Raw genomic sequence first — 17,739 nt, forward strand, 5'->3', positions numbered from 1 at the left:
GATGTGCATCTCTGTAATGAGAAGGGGTGTGGTCTAATGACATCAACACCCTATATCAGGTGTGCATAATTATTAGGCAACGTCCTTTCCTTTGGCAAAATGGGTCAAAAGAAGGACTTGACAGGCTCAGAAAAGTCAAAAATAGTGAGATATCTTGCAGAGGGATGCAGCAGTCTCAAAATTGCAAAGCTTCTGAAGCGTGATCATCGAACAATCAAGCGTTTCATTCAAAATAGTCAACAGGGTCGCAAGAAGCGTGTGGAAAAACCAAGGCGCAAAATAACTGCCCATGAACTGAGAAAAGTCAAGCGTGCAGCTGCCAAGATGCCACTTGCCACCAGTTTGGCCATATTTCAGAGCTGCAACATCACTGGAGTGCCCAAAAGCACAAGGTGTGCAATACTCAGAGACATGGCCAAGGTAAGAAAGGCTGAAAGACGACCACCACTGAACAAGACACACAAGCTGAAACGTCAAGACTGGGCCAAGAAATATCTCAAGACTGGTTTTTCTAAGGTTTTATGGACTGATGAAATGAGAGTGAGTCTTGATGGGCCAGATGGATGGGCCCGTGGCTGGATTGGTAAAGGGCAGAGAGCTCCAGTCCGACTCAGACGCCAGCAAGGTGGAGGTGGAGTACTGGTTTGGGCTGGTATCATCAAAGATGAGCTTGTGGGGCCTTTTCGGGTTGAGGATGGAGTCAAGCTCAACTCCCAGTCCTACTGCCAGTTTCTGGAAGACACCTTCTTCAAGCAGTGGTACAGGAAGAAGTCTGCATCCTTCAAGAAAAACATGATTTTCATGCAGGACAATGCTCCATCACACGCGTCCAAGTACTCCACAGCGTGGCTGGCAAGAAAGGGTATAAAAGAAGAAAAACTAATGACATGGCCTCCTTGTTCACCTGATCTGAACCCCATTGAGAACCTGTGGTCCATCATCAAATGTGAGATTTACAAGGAGGGAAAACAGTACACCTCTCTGAACAGTGTCTGGGAGGCTGTGGTTGCTGCTGCACGCAATGTTGATGGTGAACAGATCAAAACACTGACAGAATCCATGGATGGCAGGCTTTTGAGTGTCCTTGCAAAGAAAGGTGGCTATATTGGTCGCTGATTTTGTTTTTGAATGTCAGAAATGTATATTTGTGAATGTGGAGATGTTATATTGGTTTCACTGGTAAAAATAAATAATTGAAATGGGTATATATTTGTTTTTTGTTAAGTTGCCTAATAATTATGCACAGTAATAGTCACCTGCACACACAGATATCCCCCTAAAATAGCTAAAACTAAAAACAAACTAAAAACTACTTCCAAAAACATTCAGCTTTGATATTAATGAGTTTTTTGGGTTCATTGAGAACATGGTTGTTCAATAATAAAATTATTCCTCAAAAATACAACTTGCCTAATAATTCTGCACTCCCTGTAGTCATTCAGACTACAGCAGTGTGTGAATGGGTGGATGACTGGATGTGTAAAGCGCTTTGGGGTCCCTAGGGACTAGTAAAGCCCTATACAAATACAGGCCATTTACCATTTTGCAGCACTCCGTTTAGATACAATAAACTAAAACCACACACACGATCTGACAACTTTATTTACAGACTTGTTTCATCAGCCATGTTAAAACAGTATGTACAACACATACAAACAAAAATAGTAAAACATCACACAGACATGAATAAAGGACGCACAATAGAAATGATGGTACAGTAGGGAGAGGAGAGGTAATAGAAGTCCATCTAGAAATTGAAAGTACTCTGGCTTTCGCTGATCTGGAACGCATAGCCGTCATTGGTTGCTTCTGGGATGACACTCTGCACGACTTCCTCCTTTAAAAAAATAAAATAATTATTCTTATTAAAGTTAAAAAAGGCACAGAAATGCTCATTTTGCAAACCACTCTCCAGGACTATAACCCACCTCCTCAGAGAAGTATTTCTCAATCAAGTTCAGGGAGGCTTTGTAGACCATCTCATTCTCATGTGACTGCAGCGCCTCAATCTTGTCCAGTCCACCGCATTCCTCGATCATTAGACTCAGCTTGTCGGACTCACCGATTTTATCCCCAGCCTAAGATCAAAACACACCAGTGATGTCATTTATCATCAGAACAAAAAACCCCATCATCGAATCTTGCAAAAAATATAAATATCAACTCACCATGAAAATGTTGGTAATGGCATCCAAGATGACAAGAATAGTTTTGCTGTCCTTGGAGGAGAGGAGATTCAGAAGTGGCTCAATCACATTGGCTTGAACCAGGTAGACCACCTGCTGAACAGTGCCCCCACTGGTGAAGTTTGTAACTGCCCATACAGCCTCTTTCTGAGTTTTGTAGTCTCCCTGCAGACAAAGTTCATAAGGCACATAGATCATTTAATTTAAAATAAATAAAGGGTATAAAATATGTACCTTTACATACACACACAAAAAGCATACCCGTGCGAGCAGCTCAACCATGTATGGAACGAGGCCTGCGTTGATGACCTCTTGGATTTGTGAGTCCTTTCCTGCTGTGATGTTAGACAGAGTCCAGGCAGCTTCCTTCTGAACGTTGGCCTTTTTGTGGCGAAGCAGTGGGGGGAACATGGCCAAGGCTCCAGCATCCAGCACCGCCTGTGTCTGCTCATCTGTCCCAGTCACAATGTTGCCAATGGTGCGGAGTGCAGGAGTCTGAGGAAAGGCGAGAGGAAATGCAGTGAGAACAAGTCGCTGCACATCAGGGGGACTGGGTGAGAAGTTACGACATAAAAGAAACTCAAGCAAGACTTTATACGTACAACCACAGGCAAGACTTCAAAGCCAAGCAGCTTCACCAGACGAGGGATCAAACCGGTTTGGATGACCACCTCAATGCGGTCGTTGGGGCCATCTGTCAGGTATGAAACAGCCCAACACGCGTCAGCCAGCACCTCCGAGTCATCGTGGTGTAGCAGACGGACGAGAGCGGGTAAAATCTGCTGGATGGCTGTCATAGGAGGGGAGGGGTTCTTATTGCGGCACAGGTTTGACAGTGTCCACGTCACATTTCTCAGGTAGCCAGCCTGCAAAGATTTCAAATATGAGAAGAGCACAAGGTCAGTTATATTTGAGTTAGGAAACCACCTACTGGCCAAGGAGGAGAATAAACAATTGAGTCTGATCATGTCAAACTTTTGAAACTTTCTCCAGATATAAACAGGGAGAGAAACAGAATCCACACTCACACTAAATGCACTGAGGTCAGGGACAGCCAGCAGACTGAGCAGAGGGGCCACAGCGCCATGCTTGATGACCTTGTCTCTAAGAGCTGATCCATCACCTAAAAAGGAGGGGAAAATATATTTAAAAAAAAATAAATTAAAAAAAATGAACAAACCTCACTTTATCACCACTAAAAAAAACAAAAAAAACAAAAACCAAAACAAACAAATATGAATATTTTCATATTAATTACCAGCAATATTTCCAAGGGCCCAGATCGCCTGCTCGCTGATGTGCTGGTGGGGGGATGTGACCAGGCTAATAAAGGCAGGAATGGCCCCGCCTGACACGACAGCGGCCGTCTGCTCGGACGTCCCGGAGGCGATGTTAGTCAGAGCCCAGGATGCTTCGAACTGGATCGGAGGACAGTCCACATATCCCAGGAAGGAGACAAACTTGGGGATGAGACCAGCGCTGATCAGCTGGTCAATGGGAGGATGTTTGTCACGAGACAGCAACTTCCTGTATTCAAAACGGTACATAAGAGTTACTGTGCCAGTAGTTATGTAGCCTTTATTTATGGAAAAAAAAAAAAGAAAAAGGATGATTTCTTTAATGCACAGTCATTACCGTGCAGCCTGTGTAGCCTGGAGCTGGGACTCAGAATTCCCACTGTTCACTCCTGCGACAATCTCCTCGACCGTCCACTGCCTGAGCCCCTGCACAGGACAACAGAAAGCAGTTTATTGGACATGCAAATTTAAAACTGGATTTTGTGTTGCTATATTTTGACATGTCAGTGGGTTAACAATGAATATCACACTGAACGAACTCCAACCCATACAAAAAAACCTAACAGAGATGGGCAGATCAATCCCAATGGTACTGATCCCAACAGCAGTATTGGTATTGACTGATTGACTAGCACGATAAGATTGATACCGAGTTTAAAGGATAGTATGTAACCCACTCAATTTCTAGTTTTGTGGACATTGAAAAGAAATGATTATTGATATTGGCAATAGAGGCCTAGTATCAGATCAAAATTGGCAGTACTGCACAGCACTAGCACCAAGCTGTTGGGACTAGATCCGTTTTTTCTGTTTACTCAATGCCAGATTGAAGCAAAACAGCAAATGATGCTTTCAAGTGCTCACCTGACAGTTCTGGCTTCTTTCCTGTAAAGGAGAAGTGGCCTCCTCAGGCATCGCAGACACATTTCTCCTCTTGAATATCTGGTCATCTTTCTTGGCCTTGCGCAGCTCCACGTTCACCTCCACCCTCCTGCGTCGAAGCTCCTGCATTTATGTCACATACAAATAAATAAAATAATCAAGTCTCACAAGCTTGCCGTTCAGCGAGCAGTTGTGAATAGTGCAGATGAAACTCACATTGACATCTTTGCCTTTGTTCTTGAACTGGTTCAGACGGGGGGAGTTCTCAGCCATTTTTAAGTAACAGGAAATGTCAACAGCGGTGGGCAAAAATAAAAATAGCCTCTAGTCGTGTTTATTCCTGAAAGACATTTAGAAGAAGTCCTTAAGCACACGGAAGCGCCTCGTGATCGCGCATTAAGACATATGGCGGTACTGCTTGTTTGACTTAAGCTATCGCGCAAGCGTTTTACGTAGAAAATACAGTTGATGCAATAACCACACGCAGAAAGACAACAACTTCTTTTTCAAAACTTAATCGTAAAAGACTTTTAAAAGTCTCAGTAAGGAGTTAACACATGCTTACCTGTGCTCGAGCAGAAGTTATGGCATACCGAAAACGCCGCACAGACCTTTAAATTCCTGCTTTAGAGCCTTCTGATTGGACTGTTCAAGCTGAAGCATCCTGCCGCCTCTTCTTATTGGGCCGTTTAAAAAAATCACGGTGAACACAGGAAATGTCGTCACTTAAATATCGCGAGAACTCGGTATTAGGTGCTACTACGTCAGATCTGACTGCGGGTCGGTTTTGTGCCAACTTTGTACATTTCGAGTTGAATATTGGAACGGTAGCACTGCTCCCAGATCTGTGCATATTTGTTCAAGTATCACGCTGCTCTTGCAGGGAAACAACCCCCACAAAATAACTACCTTCCCATGTCTTAACTAACCTTTAATAGAATACATTTAAAAAGTACGTGTAATAAAATATATTAACAATAAATCTGGAAGTTACATTATGAACCATTGTTTAACAATACAGGTGTGGTCTGAGGATGTACACATCATGGCCGTGAATGTCACGGTAAATTTGGGCTTTTAATAGTTTCTTTGAAATGTTCTTTTTCCAGGATACAATGATTGTATAGCATACATCTTTAATGACTTTAAAAAAGAAGAACTGGGTGAACAAGTTTGGATTTATGTTGGACATGTAATCAATACAGGCTCAAAAGAATACATGCACTCTCTTAAACCTTTTAAAAAGTAGCGCTGAATGTTCGACAGCGTCCTTTAATTTGGCCTGCTTCATTAGTGATGACGATCGACTAGAACCGGTAGTTTCTCTTTGCGAGCATGAAAAGGAATAATTTGACAGGATATATACGCTGGATTCATAAAAGTCAGAAGAACTCTGAATAATTTTACATTTAAACAAATTTGTGGCATTCTTTAACAACTGCATGATCCATGATCATGGGTTTAAACAGTTGCACATAAGTACAGGTTTTATATCGCCGTGGACTGAGAGGCTGCCGACCAAGAGAGAAGCCCCTGCTCCGAAACGGAAACATTCAAACGCAGCTAAAAATTGCTTGTTTGCGATTAAGGTTTTTGACCACAGTGACAAGAGATGTTTGGAGGGGTAAAGGTGAGGCTTTCAAACCCAAGAACACTGTACCAGCTGCCAGGCACGGTGGTGGTAGCATCGTGCTCTGGGGGACGACCTTCAGATTCTTCAACTTCGGCTCAAATAAATAACCGGCTTAAAAGCTGGAGTCAGGAAATCAGCCAATTTAAATAAACATCTGCCAAGAAGAGTGGTCAAATATCCAAAACTATGCCAAGGACTTCTTTATGGATAACAAAAGGGTCAGGCTGGAGTGGAACTTGCTAACCAAATAATAGCGGGAATGTGTGTTTACTTTTGACCTTGTATGGATTAGTAAAATCCAAAATCAATTTTTAAAGTCATTAAAGAGACGCTGTACAATCACTCCACCCTTGATAAAGAAAAGTTTGAGGACATCATTACAAGCCCATGAGATCCGTGCCGATAAGTGAATATATATTCCTGACCACAACTGGATATTGTTTTGAACTGTAACGGTTACTTTTCTGTACAGGATCAGCGAGCATGAGGTTATATTTATTGGGATTTTCATATGAAATAAAAAGGAAACAATTATAAAAAGATTAACCAATTTTCTGTCAGCTGATCACTCAGTTGATATAGAAACTCAGGTTATGTACAGCATAACCTGAGTTTCTGTCAGTTTTTACATTATGATTTATGTCTGCAAGTTAAGAGACACTAAAAAAAAATCTCTTTTGTGTCAAAATCAGAGGAAGGAAATCTGTGTTTTCCATTTTATTAAGTTCCATATACATCAATATTTCTTCAGTTGTAATACAAAAAAAAGGAAAAGAAAATCAAGTCAAAATCTGATGATTTTTTTTGTGTTTTTTTGTTTTGTTAAACAAACAGGGCAGGAACCTTCAAATACATCATCCTTCTCAGTCACTACTGCAAAGCAACTCATTTACAATAGCTTATTACTTTCAGTAGGTTATAGAAGTTTAACCAAGCAGACTATCGATGTCCAGATAATTAGTACTTAAACGATCTTTCATGCCACATCAGACTAAACAATGAGTGGAAATGGGAGAAAAAACATTGCTCCACTGTGATATATGAATTTAGACACAAAACTCTACTCATTATGCTGAGTAGAACCTAGCCATTGTTTGACAGTATTCAGTTTCTATTACATTGGACATGATGACCACAGGAATGGTCTGAGGGATTTTTTCTTCTTCTTTTTAAACCAAGTAAGAAAAAAAAAAAAAGATAAAAAGACTCAGATCAAAAAAAAAAAAAGTACATGGAAATATGAGAGCTCGTAAGAGTCTTTTCTCCGAGGTAAACTTTCTTCTGAAATGCCTCAGTTGTTTTCACTCCTCTGATGAAAGCAGGTCCATAAAAACAGGTCCCTTACAGCTGAAATGAGCAGAGGGCGGCTCTGCCTGGAAAAGAGATCCTGTGAAAGCAGCAAGCTGGTTGTCCAGCTTCCCCCCACCACCACTACCACCACCTCCCGCTGCAGCGGCGAAGAGGAGCAAACCCCAAACACAGGGTGAGGCAGAGTCCATCACAGAGTTACAGTTCAGGAAAGCCATATTCTTGGCAAGTGCATTTTTGTTTCGCGCAATGTGCGATGTATCCTAAGAGGCTGCAGAAGACTGAAGCTTGTTGTTATGAGACCTACAGAACGTGAAGAGAGGGGAAAGTTGAGAGCCCTTCGCAAGGTTGTTTATTGCTATAACAGTGATCAGACAAGAGACAAGAGGATGCAAAGGGGTCTGCATGGGATCCTACAGCCATGTTGGTGTAATTAACTGGGAATGCTTTTTATTAGTGAAGAAATCTTCCACAACTACAAACTGAGGTTACTTTGCTCTAACTCCTTACTCCGTCTAGTACATTTTAGTCTCATAAAATAATACTATCTAAAAATTATTTCATTATTATTTAAAACAGTCAAATACAGGCATATCTTACAAACGCTGTACATGATTTAGAGAAAAAATAAAATAAAAGAAGGGTATATACATTCAAGACAACCACCTTAACAGCCAGGACAACAACAACAAAAAAAATCAAACTCGAGGAGGGAGGCAGTATACAAAACGTCTTATAAATATCTCTCTATATTAAAATATGCAGCTTTATATCGTTGAGTCAAAATTCCCAAATTAACTCGGGTGTAGAACTGAAATAAATACAAGAATGAGAAACTAAAACGCAATTTCTACTGAACATAACCCTCGTTAGTGTGACTGATTGTTCAAAAAGGCCACGACTCCTGATTCGGGATCACAGACTGTATATAAAAGATGGAAGTAGCCACCGTGGCTCACCATTATCAGTTTTGACAGCAACAATGTTGCATTCAATAAAACCTGAGACTGTTGACTGAGAGTGAAAGTCAGTGGCTTGTTTTCTGTAGCTATAAGAAAGAAAGCAGATAAAAAGTTGAAAATGGGGCTACTTTCATTTTTTCTATACAGTCTATGTTTACGATGTGAAGACAGCATGCCCCTCAATTACATCACTGACACCTGTCAACATGGCTGCCATTGTGTTGTCACTGAAAACCGTGATCACAACGGGTTCCTGAAAACTTCTGGTGTTTTGTTTGTGTTCTTGTGCCTTTTTATTCTTTTTGTTTTGCTTTCATATCAATATTACTAGAGACCCCAGCATCCAGTCCAGACTCCAGCTAGACTGGCCCACTTAAGAATCTGACAATCTGTAAGAAAGAAGAAAATGGGATGGCATAAATCAAAAAGGCATGCAGCAAAAGTGAACAGACACAAATGCAAGATGATACACAATACAAGATGTAAACATGGCACTCGGGTTTGCCAAGACACTGGATGTAATGGCCTAAAGTCTGTCAGCTCTCTTGGGTTTTTAGTACTGCCAAGCAACTACAACGTACAAGCAAAGCACAAGTAAAACATCATCACTACACACATGCTAGTGCTATAAAACAAAAGAAGAAGAAAAGAAACCGTGAATGGAAAGCCATAAATGCACACATTAAAGGGGACCTATTAAAAGTCCACTATAGTAGCTTTGAAACTTCAAAGTAATCCTTAATTCTTATTTCAGCCCTGCTCTGTCCCTTTAAGCCAAAACTCTGCTGATTGGCTGCCCTTTGTAACAGCAGTGGGTGGGACTTATATGCCTGTAAAGAGGACTCTCACTGACATCAGGCAGATGAATACCTGCTCATTATTTGAAACCTTACCCGTGTTTAATATGAGCATAAATACACCACAGTTGATATACTGGTATTGGCATTTATAACAGCTGAGAAATGTCAAAAAACAAAACATAAAAATAGTAAAATAAAAAAGCTGAGGGAGAAAAAATCCCTAAAAACCTGGCAACCATGTTATGAGTGTTAATGTTGCGTGGTTTGTCCACCAGAGGGCACTGCCCTGTTGGCAATACAGATTAGAAACATGACAAACAACCAACTGATCCAACCTTAGCAAGAACGAATGTCAGGAAATCTGTTTGTTTCATGCTAAATATTGGCCAGAATATCAGATTTCTTTAAAATCACTAAATATCGGTACCAGTCTTAACGATCCTATATAGGCTCTAAGCATAAACCATTACATAACAGTATCGAAAATATGGAAAACCATCATAGGTCCCCTTTAAGGAAGAAACAAATGAAATGGCAGAATTACTGAAAAAGCCAGTCAGGCCAGTCGAGTGTTTACAGCAAACAGACGAGCACGGAAGAGAGAAACTTGTAGGCCGAGTCTGCGGCACCAGCAGCGCTTAAACTCACCTGCTCGCTTTGAAACCTTTTAGCTTCTGTACAAAGAAGGCTTCGAGCGTCTCGGCGCACTGATAGAAGGGCGTGTCGTTGGGGTTGTAGTAGCGGCAGTTGTCGAAGATTTTGGTCACGTCTGCCACAAACTCCGTGAGCTTGTGATAATGTCGCTTTTGCAAACGGGTTTCCATTGTGGAAAAGTCTGCGAGGAAGGAAAAGCACGACACATTGCTCACATCACAAAAAATACATACATTTACACAATTTTTTATCACATAATTAGTCCATGCAAACTTGACAAAGAGAGGCAAAAACAGCAAATAAATGCTGTAACTGGAGGAGAAACTAAATAATTATAATAAGTTAAAACAAAATTCTCCCGTACGTGGTGAATTCACACGTGAGTAAATACTTTAAAAAGCATTGTCTTTTTTTTTTTTTTTAATGACCTTTTGCCACACAGTCTTACCCATTGGCTCCTTGATCACACGATAATAATCAGGCGCGTCATGTGGATCCACCGGCTCCAGGAAAGGCCATGCCATTTTATGAGACTGGGGAAGAGAAAAAAAAAATAATTCAGGAAATGATGCCGGTTTTGTTACTGCAACTACTTTAGGCATAAAATAAAACTTCACTGTCAACATCCCTTGACTACACAAACAAACACACACATAAATAGCATCAAAGCACTTAAATGTAAAGACAAAGCAAGTCTTTTATTGGGTCTTGTTGCCATGTTTTAATCTCAAAATCCATAGTTTTCACTCACTTTTTCTACAGTTTATAGATTTTACAGTTTCACCCAGTTTTGGAGCCATCTGCATTTTCTGACATATAAAAGACCTAAATAGAGATTGACTCAAAACATCCCCATCCCCGCGTTACAAGTAGCGGCGTTACTTTTTTCAGTAACGAGTAATCTAACTAATTACTATTCCTATAACGCCATTACAGTTGCTAACAAGAAAACGCGGTCCGTTACTATTTTTCAACAAACAGACGGTTGAAGCCATTCACTGTACAAAAGTTGTTTTCTACAGTCAATGGTTGAAGCTGTGTTCAGCTTACCGCATCTTATATAAGTTGCACGGAAGTAGCTGTGAGTAATCTGGACGCTACAGCTTTAAGCAGCTGCGCGCTCCCGCGGACGGTAATCACGATCACTGTCTAGCACAACACCTGGAGCTAAGGGGGCAAAACAATCGCATGAGCGCTGCTGTTTGACTGAGGAAGAATAAAGTAGTCGGGGTAAGCCAATCACATGACCACTTCAAGATGACAAAGCAACAAGGTGATATATACCAGTTTATAAATTGTGTTGATAGGCCACGTAAAACCAGAGTCATGATAAACAATATATGCTGCTTATGAGCAAAAAAAAAAACAGGGGAAGTTTTAGAGAGAGAGAGAGAGAGAGCAGAAAAAGAGGGAGAGCGAGTTTTGAGATGTGAGAGATTTGTGACGTTTAGCGTGTTTGGAGTGTGTAGTTAATGTGCTGTCTTGTGTAGTTAGTGTGTAGTGTTGTGGATAGTTTTGTGTTGTGTGTCAGAACAATGAGGCGACTGCTGTCTCCAGGTAGAAACAGGAGTGATACACCTGCTGTCAGGTATCAGGCTGTGATGTTCTCCTTTATAGTGGACAGAAATTATTGTTTTGGAGTGGCACAAATAATTTGTGTGGCATCTTATTGAATGCAGAACAGCTGATTGTTCTGTAAATAGTTTGAAATGGTTATTTAAAAAATCAAGGTAAATGGCTGCAAATAACTTTGTTTGCAAAACTTGTGCATAGGATTTTAAAATTGAAAATGTATATTTGCATTTAAAGTTATGAAAAATGATTCGTTAAACACGTTTGTGGTTGTTACAGTAAAAAAATACTTTTTCTACTCTGATTTTTATGTTTGTCTGATTTCAATTGTGTTAATACAGCATGTCAAAATGAAAACATAACTGTAAATTCAGACACGTGAGGTTGTGCTGAAAAGGATGATACCAAACAAGGCAAAGTAAATAGTTTTTAAAGGTGAAATGTGGAGGGAAAATCAAAAGTAGTTAAAAATGGCCAATTATACCCTGGACCCCAGAGGGTTAAACGCTTTTAAAAAAAAAAAGTAACGCAATAGTTACTTTTCAAGTAATCAATTACTTTTAGAATACTGTAACTCAGTTACTAACTCAGTTACTTTTTTGAAGAAGTAACTAGTAACTATAAACTATTAATTACTTTTTCAAAGTAACTTGCCCAACACTGTGTATTCCTAGTGCTGACCCCGTAAATAAAAACCTTGTGTGGGAAATAAGGAAGCAGCTGAAAGTACCTCTCACTGACCTCAGCCCACACATTGGAAACCACCTTGTTACTGTTAATATAAAAAAATGACACAGTCTTGAATTCCAAAACCTTCATACCTGTAACGAGCGTAATATTCTTTTCAACCCCTCGTAGTCTTTGTCAGTAAGCGGCGTGAGGACCGTCATGGCGTCTTCTGTCGACTGGCACTGCGGGCACACGTACACGTCGATGTGATTGGCTTCGCTCTGCAGGATCCCCACACAGCGGCCGTGGTACCAGTTCTGGCAGCGATCACAGCCTATGTAAAACCTGTGGGTGAGCGACGCACACATCCCGGTTAGCACACTGAAGGAAGACTCCACACAAATATGCAAACAAAGGAAACATCTGACACAGACTGAAAAACAAAAGCGGTGCTATAATTAGAGCAGACAATGCTAACGTAAAGCCATCCATATGGTGACTTACTGCGATTCATCGTATGGTGTCCGGCAAATGCAGTACAGCTCCTCATTACTTCCTCCCTCCTGCCCGCGTTTACAGTCGTTACACACAAAGTCCTCTAACTTCTTAGCCTCCTTCTCCGTGATGCCAACGCAGGCGCCGTGAAACCAGTTGGAGCACAGGTCACACCCGATATAAAACCTGAGAGAAATCAGGTGATTTAATGACAGCAGAGTGCCTCACAGTCAAATTACAATGACTTATTACAAGTCCCCCCCCTCCCCTCAAGACAGCTTACTTTGACTCGTCATAGGGCGTTTTACAGATACAGTACAATTTGGTGTCCTTCTTGTGATCCTTTGAGGTAGAAGACAGCTTCTTCTTCTTCTTCTTGTGTTTTGAAGAGTTGGAATCTCTGTCCTTGTCTTTGTCCCCATCTCTGTCCTTGTCCCGGTCCCTATCCCGATGTCTGTCCCGTTCTCGGTCTCTCTCCTTCTCCCGATCTCTTTCTTTATCTCTGTCTTTGTGTCGCTCTCTCTCCTTGTCTTTGTCCTTGTCCCTGTCCCGTTTCTTACTCTTGTCGTGATGCCTCTCCCTTTCCCTGTTTCTGTCTTTGTCTCTCTCATCTTCTCTCTTCCGCTTGTGGGACGATGAAGGTGAGGTCACTGTGCGCGTGCTGTGAGAGGAATGTGTGGAGTGAGAGAGTTGGGAGGAGTGGGAAGACTGGGAAGAGGCAGCCTTGACTGTTGCTGCAGCAGCCTGGGCAATAGCAGCTCGAGCTTTCTCTTTCTCTCTCTGCAGCCTGGCTATGTCCCGCCTCAGCTCCTCCTGAGAGGGAGACAGCACATGTAAGGAATAAAAGTAAACAAGAATATTCCCACTCTCTCTGTCTATAGACAAAAAAAATATGTTTGAGAAGGCTGGACATGTGCTCACCTGCACTTGCAGCTGCAGCTCTTTGTCCAACAGGGCCCTCTTTTTGAGGATTTCAGCCTTGAGATGTTCTTTGTGCTTGTACAGGAGCGCGGTGAGCTTGGTGGCATTCTGCTTGGAGCGTTTCTGCTCCACCACCTCTTCCTTCTTTCTTTTCTTAGCTGCCTGCTTCTCGTCCTTCTCAATCTTGTCGAGGAGGAATTTCATCACCTGGTTGCAGACGATCATCCTGAAGAGAGAAAAGAGCGCGTTAGTCGCTGGTTCATCCACGTCATCGGTTTTAAACAGTTTTAACCGACTCGAGCTCCTGAACCTTTGGTTCTCCTCTCGCTCAGCTGCAGCCAGGGTCTTCCTCTGTTTCAGCTGTTCTGCTGTAGCATTCTGCTTCACTACCGCCTGACATTAAAAAAAACAAAGAAGTTATTTTAATATATGTTCGATTGTAATACAGTGTCAGGTCTAAAACAGGTCTTTATATAACTAACATTTGCACACAGACATAAATTTTGTGAGAAATCCCTAATTTTTGTTCTTCTTTTGACTCATACCTGCTTCTGGATGCCGTCTCCAGGGCTGATCGCCTGTGCGTTCTGCTCCTTCTGTTCCCTTTTAGCCTCCTGGTGTTTCTTCTTCTTTGGTGTTTGCTGTAGCTGCTGTTGTTGAACTTGCTGCTGCTGTTGTTGTTGCATCCTTTGAAGCTGCTCCTGAACACTTGCCGGTGCCTGTATGGTTACCATATTCTGGATCTGGTGGGCTTGAATCTGTCCCCCGGTTTGCTGGATCTGGATCGGAAGCTGCAGTTTGATCTGCTGAGGAACCGTGCCACCCTGCTGCTGCGCTTGCGCCTGGATCTGGGCTTGGATCTGGGCTGCAACGTGGGGCGGCAGAGCTGACAGCAGCTGCACGGGCTGCTGGAGACCTGGAACTGTGATGAGCTGATGCCTGATTGGAGACTGGACCTGAATCTGAGGCTGTGTTTGAACTTGAGTTTGGTTCTGAGGTTGGAACTGGACTTGGAGCTTTGCTTGGACTTGAGGTTGGGCTTGGACCTGAAGCTGTTGTGGGACTTGAGTTGGTTGCGATGACTGGATTTGAAACTGGGGTTGGGTTTGGACTTGAGTTTGAACTTGTGACTGAATATGGACCTGGGGCGGCTGAGAGGCCTGAGTTTGAATCTGGCTTTGTTGCTGGAACTGAACCTGAACCTGCGGGTGGAGTTGGGTTTGGATCTGAGGCTGCTGTTGAAGCTGACTTTGGGCCTGAGACTGAACCTGAGGCTGGGGCTGAACCTGGGGTTGCGGTTGGACCTGAGGCTGTTGCTGAGCCTGAGGTTGGGTTTGCGGCTGCGTTTGGAATGAAGCTTGTACCTGGTGGTGGTACTGAGGTTGGACCCTCGGTTGGATCTGGGCCTGGGTTGAAGCCTGAACATGAGGCAAGGTTTTTGTTTGGGATTGAAACTGCACCTGAGGTTGAATCTGAGCATGAGGGGGTACTTGCCCTTGGGGTGGCTGCTGAGTTTGTGGTTGGATCTGTGCTCGTGGCTGAAACTGAACTCTGACCTGGGGGTGACTTTGAGGTTGTGCTTGCAGGTGCGCTTGAGCCTGAATGTGTGGCAACTGTTGGACTTGGCCGCGAGGCTGAACCTGAACCTGTGCACGGATTTGGCCTTGAAACTGGGGCTGAAGCTGAGTGTGGGTTTGGGGCTGAAGCTGAGACTGAGCGGGTCTCATGGTGGTCACGACAGAGGAAACCGGCAATCCCGTCATATGAACCTGCACTGCTGAGACCGGTATTTGTGCCACCTGCTGCACGGACACGACGACCGGGTGCTGGACTTGTGCTTGAGACTGAGGAGTCAGAGATGCCTGAGGCAGCGGAGTAACGGGGGAGTGAGTGGCGATTGGAGCAGGGGCGGAGGCGGGTACAGCAGCCAGAGCGGGTGGCTGAACAGCATCTGCTGCCTGTAGAGCTGGCTGAACTGGAGTCTGCGCTTGAGGCGAGGTGGGAGTCCATCCTGAAGGCTGAGCTGCCCTCTGCTCTGTCAAAGCTACAACGAGACAGAGAAGCAAACAGAAAATTTTAAAGTTAACTAAAGCAAAACCAGTCTAAGGTCCACTACAACAGGACAGTGCTGATGATGGTGGGCACTTTACCTGGCACTGAAGGTGTTGTTGAGGTGGCAGTAACTGGTGTGACAACAGCGTTTGCCACAGCAGCATGGAGGGGGACAGGACCTGTGGCTTGGATTTGAGTAAGAGCTTTGGCTGGGGACGGGACAGCGATCTGCGTGGACATGACGGCTATGACGGGAGCAGAGACGGGTGCAAGGGCCGGAGTGGGAGCTTGGACAGGTGAAGGAAGAGAGGCAGAAATGGGCACTGGAACAGAGTTAGGACCAGCTGCTGCTACACCAGCAACCTGGGGGAGCAGGGGATCAGCAGCATGCACCTGAACTGGGGTGGAGGATAACCCTGGAGCAGAACTGAAGGCGTGTGCCGGGACTTGGGATCTGGGGACAGCTTGTCCTGGTGGTGAGCCTGCAGTTTGGGTTTGTGTAGGTAGAGAACTGGGTGCGAGGCTGGAGACGAGGGTTTGGACCACAGGTTGGAGGTCAGCTTGTGATGATGCTGAGGTCAAAACCTGTTTCTGAGTCATAGGCGGGCCTGCATTTGGTGCTGGGAGGGCTGGAACCGATGATGCCAGCTGGGGCTGTGCAACAGCTGAGGCTGGTGTGGAGGGCAACATCTGTGTGGAGGAGTGGGTTGCAACTTGTGGCAAAGCAGTCATGGGAGTGGATATTTGCGAGAGTGCAGGGACGGGTGACGGGGTAGCGGCTGAAAGGTGCATTTGAGATGCAGTCTGGACGACAGCCTGTGGGGAAGCGGGCACGGGGGCTGCAACTTGGGTTTGCACGGGGACTGGAGCTGGAGTGGGGGCTAAACTCGGCATCTGTGTCGGGCCTGCAACATGCGTTGGGGCAGGCAAAGGGGCCGTCATTTGGGTTTGGGCTACAGATGAGGGAGTCGTCTGGACTTGTGCAGAAACTCTGGGTTGAAGAGGAGTTGACATTTGGGTTTGGGGGGTCTGGACTGCAGTGGGTTTGGCAGGGGTAGCAGGAGCAGGTGCTGAAGTTGGAGCTGAAGATGATGGTGGAATTGGAGTGAAGAGGAAGCGCTGGACCTGGCCATTGGGCATAGCTGCCTGCATTAGTTGTTGACCGGGGCCGGGGATGACTGTTACACCCTGCGGGATGATCTGCAGCTGTCCCTGGGTCTGGCCTTGACCCTGGATCACCACTGTCAGACCTGGGTTTCCTCCCTGTGGAGTTGCACACAAAAGGATTTTTTTTTTTTTAAGTAATATTTATAAGATTAAGATATTATAAATTACTTTTAGAGAGAAAGAGTAAGGGAAACCTGTGCACTCTGTGTAAGCTGCATGAGCTGTGCCATAGTGAGTTTAACTTGACCCTGCTGCGGTCTTTGTGTCTGGGGAGGAGCTCCGGGAGACTGTCCAGGAGCTGTGGAGGCAGCACACGGTGATGGTGCAGGACCTGCAGCCCTCTGACCCAAAGCTGCCTGCACAGGTGTAGAACCAGGCACAGCTGCAGGCTGGCCACGGCCCATCGGAGCCACAGCCTGATGAACCTGACCTGGAAGGGATCAAGATTTATTATTTGTATTGAAATGTTGGGGATGTTAACCTGAGAATAAAAAGTAGCATTCAGACACAAACCTGGCTGAGCTGCTGAACTTCTGACCCCTGCTGTGCCTACAGAGGTAGACTGAGTGAGTGGCTGATTCACTGTGGTACTGGGCTGTGTTTGGCCTCCTGCTGTGGTGACCTAGAAAAACAAACCCAAGGGTGAAAACATCAGTAATCATGCTTAGTGTCTTTAGTTAATAAGTGAAAAATGCAGGGTGAAGGACAAAAGACCTGTTGCTGGGTGGTTGAGGTGGAGGTTGTGGCTCTGAGGTTGATGTTGCCAGTTGTAGGATGTAGTGTGCTGTATGTCCTAAGGTTCGCAGGAGGCCCAGAGGGGAATATACCCAGGACTTTTTGCTGCACTACACCTGCTGACAGGAACATTTATGTTAAAAGGAGAAAAAGCAGAAATGTGCTAGGAACATAGATACAGGTAAACAAGAACAGAAGGGAAAAGCATGCACTGAGTATGCGTGTCTGAAAGTCTTCCTCACTCAGTTAACTAGATTAAAGTAGTTTATACACACAAGCCAAAGACCAGAAAAAAACGGTTTTACAAAACAGCGATCAGCTTTTAGCCAGAGAACCTTTTCAGAATACAAAGAAAACACACACACACACACACACACACACACACACACACACACACACACACAC

At 44.0% G+C, this 17,739-nt stretch overlaps 2 protein-coding genes across 7 annotated transcripts in view; both read right to left on the reverse strand.

Moving 5' to 3' along the window:
* Nucleotides 1-1,584: 1,584 nt before the first annotated feature.
* On the reverse strand, nucleotides 1,585-5,026 carry kpna2 (karyopherin alpha 2 (RAG cohort 1, importin alpha 1)). The gene is made up of 11 exons (XM_005926659.3): nucleotides 4,932-5,026; nucleotides 4,583-4,706; nucleotides 4,349-4,489; nucleotides 3,822-3,910; nucleotides 3,445-3,713; nucleotides 3,215-3,309; nucleotides 2,789-3,052; nucleotides 2,448-2,681; nucleotides 2,169-2,351; nucleotides 1,929-2,078; nucleotides 1,585-1,837 (listed from the first exon to the last, which is right to left on the reverse strand). The coding sequence occupies exons 2-11, from the start codon at nucleotides 4,637-4,639 to the stop codon at nucleotides 1,748-1,750; spliced, it is 1,572 nt and encodes a 523-aa protein (XP_005926721.1). The 5' UTR covers nucleotides 4,640-4,706; nucleotides 4,932-5,026; the 3' UTR covers nucleotides 1,585-1,747.
* bptf (bromodomain PHD finger transcription factor) overlaps nucleotides 4,931-17,739 on the reverse strand; it is a 28,915-nt gene continuing 16,106 nt past the window's right edge. For 3 of the 6 annotated variants that reach the window (XM_042220254.1, XM_005926660.3, XM_005926663.3), the window contains 13 exons: nucleotides 17,314-17,453; nucleotides 17,113-17,221; nucleotides 16,794-17,029; nucleotides 15,531-16,695; nucleotides 13,926-15,424; nucleotides 13,691-13,773; nucleotides 13,381-13,606; nucleotides 12,743-13,272; nucleotides 12,469-12,645; nucleotides 12,117-12,309; nucleotides 10,172-10,256; nucleotides 9,718-9,904; nucleotides 4,931-7,610 (listed from right to left, as the gene is read on the reverse strand). In XM_042220254.1, the coding sequence (XP_042076188.1) occupies nucleotides 7,571-7,610; nucleotides 9,718-9,904; nucleotides 10,172-10,256; nucleotides 12,117-12,309; nucleotides 12,469-12,645; nucleotides 12,743-13,272; nucleotides 13,381-13,606; nucleotides 13,691-13,773; nucleotides 13,926-15,424; nucleotides 15,531-16,695; nucleotides 16,794-17,029; nucleotides 17,113-17,221; nucleotides 17,314-17,453 (4,670 nt within the window). In that variant the 3' untranslated portion in view covers nucleotides 4,931-7,570. Of the gene's footprint in view, nucleotides 8,659-9,717; nucleotides 9,905-10,171; nucleotides 10,257-12,116; nucleotides 12,310-12,468; nucleotides 12,646-12,742; nucleotides 13,273-13,380; nucleotides 13,607-13,690; nucleotides 13,774-13,925; nucleotides 15,425-15,530; nucleotides 16,696-16,793; nucleotides 17,030-17,112; nucleotides 17,222-17,313; nucleotides 17,454-17,739 lie in introns of all 6 variants that reach the window. The other 3 variants (XM_042220252.1, XM_005926664.3, XM_042220253.1) reach the window with 2 other exon arrangements.

Source organism: Haplochromis burtoni, unplaced genomic scaffold, assembly GCF_018398535.1.
Source record: "Haplochromis burtoni strain Fernald_Lab_line unplaced genomic scaffold, NCSU_Asbu1 Contig_45, whole genome shotgun sequence".
NCBI lineage: Eukaryota > Metazoa > Chordata > Actinopteri > Cichliformes > Cichlidae > Haplochromis > Haplochromis burtoni.